Below are 20,496 nucleotides of genomic sequence, written 5' to 3'. Positions count from 1 at the left end.
TGTTTATATGCATTTCTGACGTCAAGATGGCACCGCTTCCCCTGTATGTTTTCTTCAGTGCATTCATTCTTCATTCAAGAGAGAAAAGTTGCGGGGTTTTAGAGGCCAAGCTAAAATCCTTATTGAGATGGTAACGCAATTGGCATTCAAGTAGGTGATTTGTAGTTACGTTCATAACAATTCTTTCCCTAGTATTCACCATCATGTACGGTAGACAAGCCCATATTTTGGGGGGCACCGCGTTATCCCTGACCTCGTGTGTGGTTACGAGGTTGTTAGTTCCTGGTGTTCGGACAGCCTTTTCTGTTAGCGAATATTCAGTGAAGCGACCGATGCAAGTGTGGGCTTCTAGGATGGAAGGTCTCGCATTATTTGTTCTGTTCATTCTGACGCACCTCTGGGCCGGATGGCAAGTGCATCGGTTGTTCTCATCAAAAATAGGTCCATGAACCCGGGGCTGGTATCAAAAATTAGCTTCCAAAAAGCCCCAACAAAGTGAAAATATAGCTCACGTCCTTACCTCATGGTGTTCTTGGTATTTTTTTCTCGATGTAATAGTATGGTGACCCATCTGTGGGTTTTTTGAGCACCTCTATGTGAGAAACGACACGATCTGTGCCCCACCGTCAAACAACCGTTAAGGAAAGCGCCGTCAGCGTCAGTCATGTGCATAGTCGGTCAGATAATCTTATCCAAATAGTCTTTGGTGTGGAAGAGCCAGTATACATAAGCTCAGATATGAAACGCTGTGATTTGTGGTCGTTATTTTGCTCGGATAGGCAAGTTATTCCTGCGTGCGTAGAGAATTAACGGAGACCATGCAGAGCTTGTCGCCGATGATTAATGTTCCCTAGTTCGCCGTGAATTTACACAGCACCGTGTGTGAACCCATTCGCATGTAACCATATACTTGGTTCTCAGTGACACTGCCAGAAGAAAATTGGGACGTTTTTGTGATTGTAGTGTCACTGGAAAATCGGGAGTAAAAAGACCATATGTGAAACGTGCTTGCTGCTAATTTGAAGCAATCAGGATATCTGAAAAAAAGTTTGGAATGACCCCTCGAAATCAAATCGCCCAGGTCTAAACCATACAGTGTTTGTGGACATCGTTCTTATACAATAAAACAGGCGTCCCGCCAGATATACACACATTCAAAAACTCTGATGAGTGATATGTATCTACCCACCGACGCCAATGATACAGTTGATGCCTAGTTGATCATCTTACCCTCAGACATCTGCATGTACCTTGAACAAAAACAGGAGAAGTGGAAGCGATTCTGGGAATTCTGCAGCAAGAAGATGGAGCCGAAATTTGCCCCACCGTTCCAGTTAACCACTAGCGTACTTTAGTCCGTACGAACAGCCGAAGGGAGGACAAGGAGAGAACTGATAAAAGAAATACTCCAATCAGTATATAGCCGGACCCAGGGGTGGTAGGGAAATTACGGGTTTGGGGGTTAAGCAAATCCTCGAACGACTGACAGGCAAATAGGACAATCAGAGTTAGGAACTCTAAAGTTGTTGTTTCCTATCAGTTCCACTCACAAAAGCGTTCTAGGATATTGTGGTACCGTTTTCCGGTAAGAAGATATATGTTCGCGTGGAAGCCAAGCGGGTAAAATCAACTGCGATAAAATTTTGCGCTTTTGTTGGAAGTGCAGTGGTTGGCTGCAAACCAAAATAGAAAACGATTTAATGCCCGCGATGTGTAAAATATCGTGCCAAAGAACCTTCCTCATTTGATCTGAAACTTTCCAAAACATGTGATGTGTCGGGATAGCATAATATATGCTTCTTGTAGGTGCGAGATATTAAGCGCATCGTGGCTCAGACAGACACCGATAATTAATTTAGAAAAAAATGCTTTTGCAAAACATCGCCATTCTAAAAGGCTTTAGGATGCTTTTGACGGCACTGCTATATAAAGTGTATGTTTTTCGTGACGGACTTTTTAAAGATACTTGAATCTCGGACGAAATCCCCATACCTTTGACGACGGATGGCATGGACTCCGGACGATCGCAATAAAAGACGTTTAGGTTGCAACGCCAAGCATCTTATTTAGCATTTTTTGGATAGAAACGCGAAGCGGTACAGTTTATAGGGGTGAACTAGGCTTCAGATGGAGCACAGTTCGTGAGGTCTATGAGTGTGAGCTTCTGCTTCTTAATTTTCCAGAAGGATCATAATGCAGCATGTACTCACTAGGCATTTTGTTGTCCTTAAAAGGTATCGCAGAGTAGGAAAAATCTTTTTCAGTCAATGGTGACGGTAAAGCTTATGATCTTCCAGGTACTGTAATAAGATGCGAATGCTGAATTATCCAGAACCAGGGCTTTCATCATATGCATCATTCTGAGTCGGCTGAGTACCGTTTACTAATTGATATTTGGTGCACAGTTGTGGAAATCCTCGTTATTTTTGCTAATGGAACATTAACCACTTGAATAACATAAAGCGCACCATTCACAAGGTGTCCCAGCGCGGTGAACGGCTGACGCGCGGGCGTGAAATGTGGGTCACATATGGTTGTATCTTCATAGAACTAAAGAGTGATGGTTTGTGTGTCTTAAGGCGATGCCATTAACGATAAGCTATCCGGGACCTATCTCCAAGAGCTGTCAATATGAAGGAAAAACTCGGCTAATTCGGATTAATTTTGACACACGATGATTTTAGGTGTCCTTTCGTAAACCTAGGGGACCTTACAATGTGATACCAAGGCGCGAATTCCGGAAACCTGCAAGCCAAATGTCGACATTGCTTTATTGTTTGTGCCTTTTTCTTTATAACGCCTAGTGAGGAAGTTCTTTTTTTAATTTTTTCATGGGCTAAAACTGTAGTAATACGGTGTTCCATATATTGCCGCAACTTACCGAACAACTGAGTAGATATTTTACTGATGGTTTTTTTCACTGGGATACGCTTGATTGTCTCTAAATTGAGGTCCACAAACTTTTCAGCAAACGATATGCGTTACAAGAACGCCAACGGAGAAAAGGAAACAGAGGTTAACCACAATTTGTTATCTGGTTAAGTGTTTGGACACCTTGACCCAAACTGTTTGCAGTAACACGCTAGGGCCCCGCTCAACAGCCTCAATCTTAATGTATTCCACAGGCATGCAAGAGCAGCAATGATATCATGGCTGAGACACTGTTCTTCAAACAACCGCCACTCTAGTCAATAAAATGTATGGTGAACATACAACTGGAGGTTCGCCTGTCCCTGACGATCTTCAAGTTGGTTGGTTAATACACTGGGCGTCCCCAAATATTGTGCCACGCTGTCATTTTGCCCAGGTCAGGCCAGATAATCTCCCTAAATTAGCATCCTTAGGTGCGGGAGGCCAATGGATGTGCAGTATAGAAGAATCACACGATCGTTTTCAATCGTCTCGAGATTCAAAAGCAAGACACGTCTCAGTCCAGGTTAAGGAAACACACTGGTGCAGACAGAAATGGCACCTGTAAAATACAGGTAAAGAAAATTGGCTGAACTCTATTTTTCATTGCACTCTAACACTTTGGATCGACTCAAGCTATTCACGTGTGATGTGCAACCAGAAAATCGAGGCACTATGGGTAGAGTTTCTCCGTGGAAGCTTTACAAGTTACTTTCATCTGTTTTTCAGGTGCTCTACCCTGCCCAGTGGGGCTGAATATCATTTGTCGTTGATTCAACCAATAGGATAACCTAGTAGATGTAAAACTACAGTAATTTAGCGTGATCTGGCGAGTTAATAGCTTCAAAAACCATCGTATCACGTTGGCCACTCGGTAGCGGAGCAGTCTACTTTTGTACCATAGTAGCAACGTATTTTCCCCGATGTATAGATGTTTATTTGAGCTATGGTATGGTTGAGCATTCATAACTTCGCCAACACTAGTGTTAACTTTTCTAGCGCTCACATGTTCGGGTGCAAGCAGCTGAACGGTAGACATTAAAATGCGTCCCGTAATCAGCTGCATTAAGTAATGTGCATCACCAGTATCGTAATAATGTCATAGTTGCCGACGTGAAACAGTAGAGTGTGGTATGCAATATTATAATGTAGTATCTTTGGATGAAGAGCACATGCTAGTTTTAATTTTGCGATGCCCAAACAAGTATGTTTCTTATTTACAGAGACTTTATGTGCCAACCCAGGCCATCGAATAGATGAGCCACTTTTAGATCACCAATTAGCTCGAAGTGTTTTGATCAACTTTGCGTTAAGCCAACTGTGTGGGTTTTTTGGCTTGTCTCAAGGCCATTAGTTCAGAAAGGTCTAACCGCAAAACAGGCTACGGTCAAACGGAATTCTCGAAGACTGATTACAAAATTACACCTTTTGCAGTCCATCGTGCTGTAACAAAGAGTATCTTTGGTTTTTCTTGATTTTTTGATGCTATGTACATAAAACCTGTACATTTGTATATGACCTCACCCGTCCATTTAGTTAGCATTCTTTTCTTTTGAAATAACAAGGTTCCTGGGATAAGAGGGGCGCCATTCGGTCCGCTTTTTGAGTTCGTCAGGTTGTGGCAAATATCATATCTGCTTAAGCCGGTTCAAAAGCCCCTAATTTAGCTCAAAACGTAGCCCCCTTTGTTATGATTTAAGTAGCTGCTTAAGGATCATCAGAAGTAAGACAAAGTGACCTTAGTGTTGCGGGATTTCCAGGTGTCGGTAACACTGATAGTAGAATGACAGTGCGGTGTGCGATGCAATGGTCCTGGTCAATCAGCTTAAGGCTTCGAACCGAGATATTGCCTGCTGACCTCACTGGTAGCGGTGTCTAACAGCAGTAACGTAAAGTCGTGTCTGAAACGCATTAGGTACCCACGTATTTTCTTGTGGGATGCGGAATAAGTCGTTTGCCGTAGTTTGTCTAGCTCTTGAACGATCCTGTTAGCCTTTTGCTTGGATCGCTCAAGAACTTTCTGATCTACACACTGCAGGTCTTATAGACATAAACAAGACAGCTTACCAGGTGTCCAACTGATATATATATATATATGCATATATATATGCATATAAATGCGGTACTAAATGGATTACCCTGGGACCCTGAGGTGTACAGGAGGTGCTCCATTTGCATGTTGGCTGTGTTATCAAACCCAGGTTTTCGAACGCACTATATCAGATCTTGCGTAGTGACGAACTTCAGCCCTTTTGCCGTAACGACGATTCGCAGTGTGCAGTAACCAAGAGAAATTTCTTCAATGGTTTTGAGTTTGAAGAAAAATGTGTGGTGGTTCAGAAAATTGAGTGGCAATTTTCTATCTACGTCTCGATGATTTGCGCATGGGATTTTTGTCAGGTACATCCGCAGTAGTCCTGTGCAGAGCAAAAAATATTTATGCGATCTGTACTAATCAGCCAAACTGGTTGCACTGGAATAGTTACAACTTAAGTCAGTAATTCATTCACTTTAGCGACTCCATGTGTCTAAATTGAATGGTGCTTGATGAGTTAGTAGGCCCAAAAACTTCGACCGTCAGTATAAGAAAAATTCTCATGGTCTGTTTTGCTAGCCTTTCGGTTAGTGAGGTTTTGCGTAAATAATACGCCGAAGAACGCCTAAGTAAACTGAAGTGCAATTTTCCGACATATCTCTGGTGAAGTGGTAACAAAATGCCAACCGGTGATTGTTCGTGACCTTGAAATATGGCTCACTTAAAGAAATTACCATGAGCAACGTATCATCAAAAGCTGCAAACAGATTAGAATAACACCCGGTAAAATTTATAGCTTCGAAAACCCTGTGCTTTCGGCGAGAATGATTCGGTGTGCTTGCACTGAGCGGAGAGCACTGTAAATACCTACCTTGAAAGTGCCACTCAGTATTCGCACCATGGATTGGAATTTTTTGATGGCTATGACGTGTCCCTGATGGACTAAAGCAGTTGAGCCATTGAGTGCAGAGTACTAGCCCAAACTTCTTGGCCTCGTTTAGGCATTCCAGGGTCTCAGTTGTGCTGTGAAATTTTTCCACCAGACTTTTCTGCCAGAGGTATGATTGCCTAAGTGGAATAATGAAATTTGATGAGCTGCAAATATGAACGTACATTATGATGGCCTTTTGTTTGAGCACATATGCAACAAAACGCAACATTTTGGCGGAAAACGTTCCACTCAACTTGTAAATTTTTTGCAGCTAAGAACATTGTGCAGTTAACTGGTGCCCGCAATTTTCCCACGCGTTCGAAATGAAGAAATATCTGCTAAGTTTTACTGGACAACAGGTGCACAAGCGAAACAAGCGTGAAAATGCCATCTGCTAGTCACCCCAGTCGGCTGTTTTACTATGTGCTTGATATGGGCGTGGATATGAGTAAGCACAACACACAACACCACACCTTACTGTACTGTCATCGGAATCGTGTGACACGTATTCAGAATATCTCCAAATGGGCAGTTCAGCTGGAATTCGGGTAAGATGTGATTGGTGAAGAGGGTGCATTTTCAAAAAAGATGGCATACAGGATCGTTTCTCCGAAATGATGTAGGATGGCTAAAGATAACTGAACAACAAGACCGGAAGAAAAGTTCTATTGGCCAAGTTTTTCACTAATTTCATCCACCATTTGAGCTCGTAATAATTGTNGCACATATGCGACAAAATGCAACATTTTGGCGGAAAACGTTCCACTCAACTTGTAAATTTTTTGCAGCTAAGAACATTGTGCAGTTAACTGGTGCCCGCAATTTTCCCACGCGTTCGAAATGAAGAAATATCTGCTAAGTTTTACTGGACAACAGGTGCACAAGCGAAACAAGCGTGAAAATGCCATCTGCTAGTCACCCCAGTCGGCTGTTTTACTATGTGCTTGATATGGGCGTGGATATGAGTAAGCACAACACACAACACCACACCTTACTGTACTGTCATCGGAATCGTGTGACACGTATTCAGAATATCTCCAAATGGGCAGTTCAGCTGGAATTCGGGTAAGATGTGATTGGTGAAGAGGGTGCATTTTCAAAAAAGATGGCATACAGGATCGTTTCTCCGAAATGATGTAGGATGGTTAAAGATAACTGAACAACAAGACCGGAAGAAAAGTTCTATTGGCCAAGTTTTTCACTAATTTCATCCACCATTTGAGCTCGTAATAATTGTGTCGTTCAGGAATAATTGTGTGATGTGCTGAGTAATCGCTTGTTGTTGTTGCTGTCGACATCGTTGTGAAATGCATCTGTGTTGGTGAACTTATTTACCAATGGTTAAACATGGTTATGAAAATATACTGTGATATCGCGAATATCGTGTCAAGTGAACCATGGGACGGCCTGTGTGCAGCACATTCAGTTTTAGAATATTGTAAACGGGAGACTCAGCTGAGTCTCTCGTGAAAACCGAATGGATTTACAAATGAGTGCATTGTTCGAAACAGTCCGATATGGGTTTAAGTAGAACATACGTTTGACGGAAACTCGAGGGCTGCGCCTATCTGATGAGTCCCAAGAAGGGGAAAAACGGTCCTGGGCTGTTGAAGAGCTCTCAGAAATCTTTTGAGTAGTTTTCCCCATGGATAAGTACATCCTCGCTGGAACAGTTCGGATTACAAGCTGTTAATGGCGAGTCCACTTGTCACGCCGATGGACCATTTTGCGGGACGTATAAACAGTCTCCGACTAAGTAGGGACTGTGTTTCTGTGGTAGCTGAGGTTCTTAGGCACAAGACAGGTTGATGTTAGCTATAGGTAGCCTAACAAACTGAAGGTTTTAGTTCCCCAAAAAAGAGTTTCGATCGGCTATCATGGACGAGGGCTTTGTGGAACTCCAAGAATACTCGCAGATCGGCTGCTCAAACATTATTAGATCTTCTCTGGTAATGTTCTTAAAAACACGCCAGTACCTGGTATATAGAGCTATAAACTGCCCCGAGAAATACTGTATGGCACATCCGTCTGGTCGAAATTCTCTGGAATTCCGTGAGATGCAAACTACGGCTGATTCCCAATGAGAATGAAGCAGTTGTACGATGCTTCTCTGCTTTTCCTTATGGATATGACTAAATCCCAATTAAAAATATCTCTGTGTTTGTTGAGCCATAAACTGCGTGTTTGTTTTGGAAAACAAAATCAAANTCAACGAGTTGTCTTACCAAAATAATCAAATTAACCTGGTTTGACTTTCAGTAAAACCGGACGAGATAACAAAACCAGAAATCTTTTAATCGGTGTTTACTGTTCATCAGTGTAGGGCAGCGGGAAAGCGTCCGAATAACGCTATCTGCTGCCTTCGAGAGAAACATATGTGGCTATAGTGACCTTCCTCTCGTTTACACACAAGGACGCGTCCGGTCTCCCGAAGTTTTGCCAGAACCGAAGGCATGTCATCTGCTACATTAAAACCCAACCATTCGGCACCTACTCAACATAACCGGTCGACACTTCCGGCGGTAGTTGTGTAAATCCTTAGTTGTAAGAATCTTTCCGAATTAATCCGCCACAAACTACCACACCTCAGATGACGGCGTTCCATATCTCAGCAGGGCCTGGCATGTGCCCAACTCGTTTTCGGTTAGGCGTTGACTGACTGGAGGCCGATCGTAAAGAAACTTTGGCAGTTTGTGATTGTGTTCCAGAAAATAAGAGGTCACTGACATGTGGTTCCTTTGCCTCCGTAGACAAAACCGCACTGGACAGCTGGTGCTTCGCGTACTTTTGTTTTATTAGAAATTACGCTCGGCTTACTAGCTCCTTCGGACTCCACGGCTTTCCGTTTGTCTTGGAGGGCGCCTGCTGCATTTGTAGTACACCCATTCGTAACGCAAAATAGTGTTGGTGCTTCGATTACTGGATGAACGCACAAATATCACAAAGTTATCCTTCATGTATTCAATTAAGGTCTTCTCAAATGCCGTGAGGGATGAAAACGATACACCCACAAATTTCTCAACCAAGCCACTTCCGAAGCCATAACAGACGAAGTTCAAAGCCGAATGTGCGCCAATACCGAATGTGCGCCAATAATTTTCAAATGACATCGATTAAAACAAATCGCAAAAAAATGACGGCAGATGAGGGGGGTTTTCAGTCTACGCATATACGCAAAGAAGTGCAACATTTTGACGTCAAAGTTTTTATTTCGACTGCAGGGGTTTTGCAGAAAAATACATTGTGCCTCCAGCCGCTGGCGCTTTTCTTTCAACAAAACAACCTTTCACGTTAGTCCGCCCTGGCCTTGAGGTCAATCTTTGTTGGAAAAACGGAGAATATTGTAAAGCCGTTTCATCCTTATTAAGAATCATCAAGAGTGCGTACCTCACAAAACTCTACAGCGTTCTGAACTAACATCCTCGCAGCTGGTAGTCTGTAGACTCGCTCAATCACTAACAGCTAATCAACATTCTCATTAATTCTCACTTAGTCTGGGTCCACATCACGTGGTCACACGCGTTGACTGGCTCCTCTGGTGACAAATTGTCATGTGAATGCCATTCTTCCTCCGAACTACTTGCAGACTAATAAGCGTACAAAACGAAGTCCTACATTTACATAAGTATTTTAATGGTTTTATGATAAGACTGGACTCTGTAAAGAAAGTACGATTGTGTAGGAGGGTTGTCAAAGTAATCATGGCATATGTGCGACTTCAGATGGTACTCGTTTAAACTTGAAGTCATAAATAGGTGGAAAATTTTCGACGATCTCACTGTTCCCTGTTCTCACACTCTGCGATCCCTCAAGTGATTCATAGTTTAGCTGAATACCTTAGCGGGAATCATAAATTCGTGTAAATATGTTACGACCAGACGAGAATACCAAAAGAATACTTTTCATCTAAACACGACAAGTCAAGTATACTTGTCAATAGTTTGATGAACACTTCAAGCGTCAGTTCCGTATCCCTCGACCATGGCACTCTGAATTTAGTTCCTAAGGGATACTACTCACAAGGTTGCTGAAAACTTTTCGACAGCCCACGACCGATTTCGCTCTTCTTGGGACTCATCAGGTAGGCGCAGTCCCCGAGTTTCTGTCAACCTTATGCTCTACTTAGTTGGTTCCTTTTTTAACATTATAAGATGCTTGATTGTCTAGTGCTAAACGTTCTAAACAAAACTCTACTTTGCTTTGAACAGTTCATCTACTCCACCAGGTTTATTCTCGATCAACGCTCGACACTAACGGCTGTAGAAGTACCGTCTTTAGATGTTGAACTGAAGAGAAACTCACACATCCCGTGTCCTTCATCTGCTCCGCTTCACTGACCACGAATTGTGCTCTCTAAAGTTGAAGACGAGTAGATTTCAGTTGCTCCACTTTCGGTGTCAAAGTCGGAAAACAGTTATTCGACGTTCTATACGTTGCGGGTAGCATGCTCATGGTTATTCAATGCCCCACAAAAGTTCAAATTGAGTGGATTGCCACTCTTGCCTTTGTATGTCAACTGAAGCCTTATTTTTGGTCAGACAAGGATAAGGACAAGAACTCATTTCTCAACTGGGATTTCATCGTGTAAAAGAAAACCAATCTATGGTGAGAGGCAGAGAAGCACCGTGTACCTGTTTCGTCCTTATTGGAAATCATCAGCAATGCGCGTTTCAAGAAACTCCAGTAGAGGGCCTTGAACTTGCAATTTCCCAGTTAGTAGTCCAGCCATGTGCGGTTGACCAGCAGTGCGTGTCACTTACAACTAGACAATATATAGGATTGCTCAGCCCTCAATCAAGGAGGAACCACACAGCATTGTCGGGTACTGACCAGCTTCTCGGTTGACAACTCTTCAGACAAAAGCTTCGCTTATCATGTGAGTGAGTTTGCTCGGGTCATTGTAGTGCGCTTTGATGTCCCCCGTACTGGGGTTCATCCACACCATAGCCACACTAAAAGTGCTAATTTTCGGATGCCTCTTCATTTTTTGTTGACACGGCTGTATATGGAAGACGCGAACATTTCTTTCTCCTGTGATTGGTCCGACACAATTCCTTTTTGTGGAACTAACCAGGACAATCTACACAAAACGTCAGTTATGTCTGATGCAAAAGTATGTCAACTGTCGTGAAACCTACATCAAGCAGTCACAAAATCAGCTACTTTAAAAGCCAAACTGACCAAATCAAACAAGGCGAAGGAACGCTTGCGAGGAACATGATCACGAAAGCTGACACTTACAAAAAAACAGTACTTAAGTAGTCAAATTTGGAGCCATCGTCAATAAAATATAGAATGTAGAAGTGCATAAAGTCTTGTGATTAGGGCTGATAAAAACAGACAGAGCTCTAAAAATTGCTTGACAAAACGCTTTCATATCAATGACATCTTCAAGATGAACTTGTTCCGTTCCAATTCTAAGCCAATGCTGGTGCTGCAATTTCCGTTCGTTTACATCCCGATGACCTCCCACGGTTTGGTAATCTCAAGGATTTGCCTTTTACGTAAGAACGGCGATTGTCACAGCACACAAAGTTGACACTTGAAGCTCCCTGACTCGTCAAAGAATGACCCTCGTACGGCATCCTTAGATGACATTCTACCCCTTCGAAATTTGAACTCTTATCCGAAAACAAGCTGCTAATTTCACCTGATATCTTAGATGAAAACGTATACGACATCACAAAAGAGTTTGTACGCGTCAAATGAGAAACTCCAAGCTGAAGTCGTGCTCTTCCCACTGTGGACCGTAAAGTCATGTGACTTTTTTGCCGCCATTCCGCTACGCAAGAACCAACGTCTCTGTAGCACTGGAGTCAAGAAACTTCGGAAGGATGGAAGCTTCTGATGATCAGACTGGTAGCCAGATGCTTCTTACGAAGAACTCTCTGGTCCTAATCACAGCTGTGCAGTTGTCATTTGTCATTTATCAGCAATTTTGGCCTAGCCTATATAGGCAACACACTTTTAATGCACTCTTTTTCTTGATGGGACACACTACTCATAAGGCAGCAGAACACTCTGGGGCAACTCGCGACGGGTCTCGCCCTACCATAAAAGGACGATTTAGCTAGGAACCAGTTGAGTCTTCAGTTAACACAGCTTAATTTCCAGTGAGCGTGTTTTGCGGACTGTGGGTTCGAGTGCAAGATGAAGTTGACAGAATCTCGGAGACTGCGCACACTCGATGAATTCTAAGGAACAAGTAATGAAGCGTCGAAAGCTATTCAACAACCTCAGAAGTACTGTGTTCCGGCTAGACAAGACACTACGATGTCCTAAAAGTCATACGAGGTTAAAACTAGAGCGGCATTTGGGCAGCACAGTAAGATGAAGAACGAGGGGTTCACTTGGGATTCAGTCGAGTTCACCATTGGCACTAACTTAGTTTTTAGGTGAAAGTATTTTTCCAAGTGGACCTTACCTTAAATAGAAGAGAATGCGGTATCCAGTCATTCGGTTGTTTTTAAAAAATTTTAGTCCGCAAGGCTGAACACTAAGCAGGTAGCGAGCCTATTACTGATATTTTGGGATTACTGACAAAAGGAGAGAAAAACCAAGGACTGCAGGTGTACCGTGACATCCTCTCACCTCTTTGATCAGTCCTTGACAGTTTCACCTATCACATTCGTCCTGTTCTACCGGTATTTTCTATGTCGTGTGTGAAGTACAAAGATGGGAGCAGAGATACCCTCACTCAACTTACGACCAGCAGTTCTTCTCACTTGAGTAGTTCCGGAAAAGAGCTTCCTTCCAGTAAAGTACACTTCACTTGGTGCAAGTGCTTGCATCGTGTCGCGATTTAAAGCAATCCATCTGAGAGAGAGAGAGCGAGGTGTTGTAGTCTGTTTCCACGTAAGTATCACGGAAGTATCATCACCACCACCATCATCATCATCCTCATCGTTGTCAGCTGTGATAACCACGTACTTGTCGTAGAGTGGTTGTAGCAGCCACAGTTTCGTTCACCGATGCTTCGGGGTGGTGGGGTAAGTAGCTGTGCATTGTAGGTGGGAGCTGATAAATTAGTGGGTAAATATAGTACTATAGGTGGACTGTTAATTGAGGGATTGGGAAGGGAGCTATGCATTGAAGGCAATAGCTTGGATGCATGAGCGCCAGGAAGTATTCAAGGAAGTACCAACTATTCGGCTAGACTCCACTCTTGGAATACTATTGGATTCCGCCTCCACCCAAATAGTTAACCCCTTCACAAGAAGTAAAAATGTTCCTTTCTCCTAAGAGTCTTTTATTCAAGAAGATTGCCGTAACTGTGCTCCGAAGTCCCGTATGGAGATACCGAATCCTGCCCTATCTGTGGATTCCTTCAGAACCAATCAAACTAGAGAGCTTGGATTTCCCAGTTGAGTGTTGAATGTTTCCAGTCACGATGCTCTGAATTTACGAGAAAAACAAGAACCATTGTTAAAAGACATGTTGCTTCGAGTTTAGGAGTATTTGGGTGTAAGAGATCGGGCGACTGAAAAACTGGCCTGACAGTGTATTTCAAATCAAAGTCCTGATTGGTCGCATTGCTGTGCCGCAAACGGGCAACAATTACTAAACATAGGAACGAGGTTCATACCAGTCCACTTCATGGCTCTCACATTCTCCATCCTGTTGATCATCCACTAAGCTTTCATGAAAACTACTGCCCATCAAATCATGTGCCGACGACGCTTTTCTTTGATACGGTGGCGTTTGTTGAAGAACGCAGGAATGTGCATAGGTGTCATTTATAAACCTGGTCGACTGCCAAGCCGGATGTTCTCCGCAATAAGGACTTGGCCTTATTGATCGCGTGTCTGTCTGGCGATAGGTTGTTGGCTTTCCAATCGAAGAATCACGTGGATCTAAAAATGGCTGATTTTGTAACGTCCATCCTTGCCCCCACTTCCATCGTGGTCTACCATCGTTGTAGGGTGACGGAGTGCTAGGCTCCATCGCGCTTGTTGAGGCGTGTCGTTTCATAGCTTCGAGTGGAATGTAGCGTTGTGAAGCGTCTGGAGACAGAATCGACCCATGTTCACTTAGGTCACATGACGAGTATGGAACGTGTTCGGCTTCACGGTATTCTTCTCTGTTTTCTTGATCACGACCGGGAGAATCCATCAAATGAAGTTCTCGTCGACGCTTTGGACGATAACGGCAGCCAAACAGTTCGCAAAAGTTTCGCCGAAAATGTTTGCTCAGACCCAGACAAATCGGGAGCATCAGCGCAGCCGGTATATCTGAAAGCTCCTGGACAACGTTGCGCGCTGTAAGCATCATAAAGTACCGTTGCCACGTTCCGTCCAGTTCCAACTATTGGGAGAGGCAAGAACACGTGAAATAATATATGAATACATTTTGATCAACATTCCAAAAGGAACCAGCATTTGAAAACAACGAGCTCTTCCAACAGATAGGCTATCACTGGATTTGTAATAGCGATTTCAACTTATTTCACTCTTAAAAAAGTTATCCACGGTTGACGGACCTCATCAGCTGACGATCAATCTTGTCACGTGATCCACATAGGTCACTGTTCGATCAAACGGTTCCGCTTCAAAAGTATAGAAAAAGAGTGAAAACGTTTCGCAGTTCAACCAACGCTGCACTCAATAAGCAAGTGGTCCTCGAGTTTGATGCGCATTTGAGCGATTTCACAGAAAGCAACATATGCCCAGTTGCATACTTTTTAGAAAGATGCAGAATTTGCAACAATTTCGTGATCTTTCAGTTAACCTAATGCCCATGAATCTCATACACAGAAAGGTCTGGATGATATGACAACCTCCAAAACCTCAAATATTACTGCAAAATTACCTGTCATCAAGCTCATGCCTTTTTTGTGAGATGCATGCTCAAGCTACATAGAACTCAAGACCGAAACTAAAATAAAGCCAAAATCTAACGCAGGTTTATGAACGTTGCCTTCTAGCCATTGTCACATTTTGTATGGACTTTACAAACTCAGTGCTATATGGAATTTATTAATTTTTAATATTTCATAAAGTTTCACAGGTATAAACGATTTCCTGTGCATCACCTACAGTTTGGGGAATGGACAGTCCCTTCCTTTGACGACTTGAGTTTAACATCCAATATCAACTGATGTTTTTCTTGTTTTCTAGAAAGTGTTGAACATATTCAACATCCTGCGTAATTTCAACCTCCCGTTCACTCTGTCCTTCTTTTGAAGGATACAGGAACTCGACTTTTGGACGAGAGAGAAACAGTTTCCCGTAGAAGTCACTGAACAGTTCCCGCTGCTCTCAATTTGCGGATTGAAGAAAAACGGAGTGATCTGAATTCATGCACAAACTGGTTGTCAACACTCCCATCTCCGCACATTTCACAAAGCAGATTTGCTCGATCAATTTCGCCCTGTCTGGTGACGTAAATCCACAGATTAAATCACTTGTATGGTTCAGTCCTGTGTTTACCTGCCTTTGCGGTTCGACTGCCAGATTCCAACATACGCTGCGGAAATACTCCCTGTATATTGTTTTTGGTTGGGGGTTTCTTGGAAAGGGGGACTGCTGGACCCGCAAGTTTATCAGTTTGCAGAGTGTCCCAACTGTTGCTTCCTGAAGGGTTGCCAAAATGGGGTTCTAACGACGGGGGACATCTTCGATAGTGAACACCATCAACAAAATCTGAGGTAGCGTCATTCGTAACCTAAGATAATTCCAAATTATTGGATTGGTGAGCGACTTATCGGTCAATCCAATTCAGTAGTTCATATATATGCTTTGGTTTGTTCAGCTCCATGTTTGTTTATATGGAAGACTGTAAAGTTTCAGAGTCCATTTGTTGTGAATATCCCGGAGGAACTGCAGATCGTTTCATCGTTGGAAACATCTATCAGTGCGGAGTTCACGTCAGCTCAGAAGTTCGAACCCACGAGTTCTTCTTTGAAAATTAGGCACCACGTTCTGTCCACCTGAGAGCTGCTTATACCACAGAAGCATGGCCAATATTTGGCGTAACAGTGTATGCTACTGAATCAACCCTCGACTAATATCTGGTCGCATTTCGAAGCATTCCTACTTTATTTATCAGATATTCAAACAACGTCCAGGACATTTTCATAAAGGAAACTACTCACAAGGTTGCTGAAAACTCTTCGACAGCCCACGACCGGTTTCACCCTTCTTGGGGCTCATCAGGTAGGCGCAGTCCCCGAGTTCCCGCCAACCTTATGTTCTACTTGAACCCAAATTGGACTGTTTTCGGTAGCTTGTTCAGCGTTGCCATCGTCGTCCAAATGGCTTAGCCAACGTAACCTGATCACTCGGATCAACGAGCATAACAGTTCCAATGAGTGGTGGAGTAAAGAACTTGTTCAAAGTCGAGCAATGAATTACGAACTGCGATTAATTTTCAAAGCATCAATCTATCATTTCTTTCTTGACTTGCACAACTCTTCCAGAAACAATGAACCGAATATGATTTTTCGAGAGCTTTTTTAACCCATTCAGCAAACAAAAAATGGTTTCCCCCAACTACCTGACTCCAGCTAATAGCAAAACATCAAGCAACAGTGCGCCGAATTCCTTTGACTTGTGTGTTTGATCAAGAAACACCACCTGGCGCGTTTTGTAGTTCAAATGTCAGAGACATCCCTGCTACCTGCATCATACGAATGAGCGCTCCTGATATGCGTTCATGCTAGTTATCATACTCCGTGGTCTCTGTATCACACAGTCGCGTGTATTCTGCTGTGTTGTTTGCTGTTAATCAACGCCAAAGCGCGTTCCTGTGCCTGTGGCTCTGAATGTTTCTTCATTGAGTTGACGACCTACCCAAATGATGCACATGTGGAGCCGAGTTTTTGAACTCAAAGACAACGGTTGTCAGTATCTGGAATCCAACATCGTATCAACGTACTCGTGCCGTGCCAATTCTCTCCAAGACACATCGTTGATGCTGAGAAACTCCTTAAGGGGTGACACGCAACTGTCTGAGAACCAGATGAGACAAGGGAGAACCCAGGGCCAAAGAATCAGGCCCGCAATTTTAAGCCGGGAACCCATAAATTAGAGGCTACAGCTCCGCTTAGATTAAGCTTGGCTGAATCGGACAACGGCACACAAGGTGACGTGATCTTTAGACGATGCACGCAGATGATGGACGCACTACTCTTGAAAGCATAATTTTTATTAATCTGACTGCAAACAGCCCAAATATTTTTAACATCTGACACAGCAGATGGATAAAACCGTGAACCCTAGCAAGACAAACTATTTCGATTCCCCGTCTTCTAACTTTATGATAGTTGCAAACGGTACTTTGTATTCACTCTTTTACTGACGTCTGTACTGTTCCATTCATTTGAACGTTTGTAAACTCCTGTTTCTAAACTGCTATTTAGTCCGTGAATGAACGTTTTCAGAAATTCAGCGGTCTGAAAGAACAAAGACATCAAAGTATTCGAAGGATTTACAAATTTCCTATGAACTATGATCAGTTCCTCTTGGGATCCCGATCTATACCGTTTTCTGTACAGTTCGGCGTTCTCATTTCGACACACCGAAATCAAGCTTATAGACCTATCAGGTTGGAAGCCTTGGTGAGCATGTGTCAAGCTTGATCAGAGAGTTTGACAAATACACTCAATTCTCGTTTCGGCACAGCAAAATTGTGTTTATGAACCTGTCAGCTTGAAGACCTTGGTGCGCATGTGTTAAACTTGATCAGAGAGTTTGACAAATACACTCATTTACCCATCAGTTGGGATTTTACCGGAAACTCACCTGAATTACAGTTGAACGTATCGTATAAAATATTCTCCCTCTGAATTTACTGCACAAGGGTCACCTCATGTTTCAGTCTGCATGACACGCGAGATATTGCAGTATCATACACGAACGGTTCAGCTGGTGGGTTTCCGTTGAAAACTAAATTGGTATGCCAGCAAGTGTAACTGTCAAATTTCGTGCAATTTGGGTCAAAGCAGAACATACGTTTGACTGACTGGAAACTCGGGGACTGTGTCTATCTCATTAGCTCCAAGAAGAACAAGGTCTATCGTTTTCAGTACCTTTACGAGTAGTTTCGTTCACGAAAATAGATAACTGAGTCTCACCAAATGAGCTCAGCCTTGGAAATAACTACCTCATAAAATAAAAAATGGAAAGTTATTGAATCACACTGGCGTTCTGTGGAACGGTTGAAAAACTAATAGGTATATGGTGGCCGTGTTGGGTGCGGTGAGTAAGTACTGGATGAGAAATGCTTGCTGAGATGAGGCAAAGACATCCCAGTATATGACTGGGTTAGTAGTCCAACCTGACTGATGACGCAGAGCACTGGTTGGCAGCCACAACTTGCAATGTTCCCAACCAGGCGCAGTAGGGATCACAGGGTCCCCATCCTTGAAGGCGAGTAGCGCCGACAGCATCCAAACCTTTCGTGATCTCCTTCATACCACCCTGCCAAGTCAGCCACTCTGAGGTGGGCACAAAAAACAGCACTCTTCGGCGAACGATGATTCGGCGTGCGGAATACCCGGCCTAATCAACACAGCGTCTAATGCTGGACATATTCTTCAGTGGATATTCCCGAAGCACAACCGAAAACTCGCTTTCAAATTGCTAATCAATGGACACGAATCCACATGAGCTATGGTTCTGAGACAACGATTGTCGAACACCTGGAGGCGTCTCAGTTCCGCGGCTGGAACAGGTTAAGCCATACCAAAAAAACAGCCCGCACTGTGGCTTGACACACACATCACTCGAGATTCAGGGATATACCCACTTTGGCGCCATAGGTGTATCAAATTAGCACACGTGCTGCGAGCCTTGCAGATTCGTGCACCGATCTCATCTGTCACACTGTCAGATTCGTGCACCGATCTCATCTGCCACACTGCAATGAGAACTAATACAACTTATCAGATACGTAAAACGCTTTGCAACTTCAAGAGTCTCCCCCTGGATTGTAAGTGGCGTGTTTAGTAACTCCATGTCCAGAAGCATGACCTTATAATTCGTGGGTGTAAAGTGCATACCAAAAGACGGGTTGACTAGCCCCTCAACTCAAAGCTGAAGTTATAGGCATAGACCCGAATGATGAGAGTACAGTTTCCCCAAATCATTCCCTCTCCCAATCCAAGAGGCGGTTTTTTTCCAAATGCTGAGTTCACATATTGAACCTTTGACCTATCAGGTCAAGGTTACCAAGTTGTTACGTCAATCAGCTGACGCCAAGCAGTTGGTTTGTCAAATTCTAGTGTGAGTACGCCAGACTCTCGTACAGTAAACGAAAAGCTTCAGCAGAATAATTGAATTTACCATTAAACAGCCTACCTCAGAATCAGTCAGATTAACCTCCCCAGGTCTTGTCAATGGCTCCAGCATCAGAAACAATGCTTCTGGTAGCCGACACAGTCCATGGACAATCCCGAGCACGGCCACATGTTTCACCTCATACGTGTCGGCCAACTGTATTGATTGTGTCAGGCTGCTTGAGGGTCGTTTCATGAGCAGAATGTCATCCATCAGCTGGGCACGAGCAATTGCCAGGGAAAGTACAATAGCCGTCAAGGCCAGGGTACACTCCACTGTGATTCCACTGATCCATTTGTAATCGGCGTAGCTTGCAGCCAGGCGAGTGCTTGTTTCGTGCTGTCCAGCCGCATCCAACTGTCCGAAAACAGTAAGTTTGTGCAACTTGGCACTGAAAAGATATTGAAACTGCCCCGTTACCTCACAACGAGCCCAAGGTAGTGTTGGTGCGTTCAAGCCGGTCGAGATGCCCGGTACGAAACTGGGTAAGTAGTATTGTACTCGCCAGTAAGCTGTTTCAATTAGTCCAAGTAGACCACAAGTTGCAATTAGTCCGACTGTGATGTGGACGGCCTTGCGACTTTGTCCGCGAGTGAACAGGAAGCGAAGGAACGCCAGCGCTGAGGTCAAACTTTTTTCATAAAGTGTTACTAACACGTCAATGGTCAGGGCTAATATGATCAGTGTGATTGAAAGTTTGGTTGCTGTGCTCAACGAATGGACAAGGGGGCAGGAAAGTTGATTCCATGCTAGCAAACCTGTATCCCATGCTGTGTCCAGATCAATCAGTATTACCACGAATGCACGAACGAGATAGAGACTTGCCAGGGCAGTCAAATATACTGATCGCACGGCGGTCGGATTGTTGTGTGGAACAATCCTTCCAGGGGATTGTAGACCTCCGGGTCGCCAGTGTGACAGACCGTAAACAATGGCGCACACTGTGCAGCCAATCAGGGAAAAGGGCAGCCACATTGGACTGATATATCGATCAACCTGGATGCTGATTGGTGAAAAGCGTTCCATTAACCAGGATCTCATTGGGTAACGAGTGAGCAAGTCCAACGGAGCCATACCGTGCGGTTTCGTGATTCCTGGGACTAGCGTGGTGGTCGAGGGCGTTTTCTATGAGGCGGAAGCAGAAAAACGTAGTTATGTGTGAGCTAGGGAGAAAACTGTGCATCAAATTACTCCATTTAAAAGGAGAGGTATCAAATTATTGCAGATACTAATGTTACTTTTTTATTCGTGTATTATATTGCACTTTATTACTAGTACTTTACTACTGAGAGCTTTCCAGAGAAAAAAGGACCATCTGCTTGAGGGAAAATTTTCGTAAGATC

At 43.6% G+C, this 20,496-nt stretch overlaps 1 protein-coding gene across 1 annotated transcript; it reads right to left on the bottom strand.

Annotated features, from left to right (window-relative positions):
* Positions 1-13,311: 13,311 nt before the first annotated feature.
* Positions 13,312-20,278, bottom strand: T265_04638 (hypothetical protein; the record flags this gene model as incomplete). Its single annotated transcript, XM_009169420.1, has 2 exons — positions 13,312-14,180; positions 19,175-20,278. 2 exons carry the CDS (start codon positions 20,225-20,227, stop codon positions 13,437-13,439), a joined length of 1,797 nt encoding a protein of 598 aa, XP_009167684.1.
* Between the last annotated feature and the right edge of the window lie 218 nt (positions 20,279-20,496).

This window comes from Opisthorchis viverrini, assembly GCF_000715545.1.
Source record: "Opisthorchis viverrini unplaced genomic scaffold opera_v5_78, whole genome shotgun sequence".
Taxonomy (NCBI): domain Eukaryota; kingdom Metazoa; phylum Platyhelminthes; class Trematoda; order Opisthorchiida; family Opisthorchiidae; genus Opisthorchis; species Opisthorchis viverrini.
This window is presented reverse-complemented; position numbering and strand designations above follow the sequence as displayed.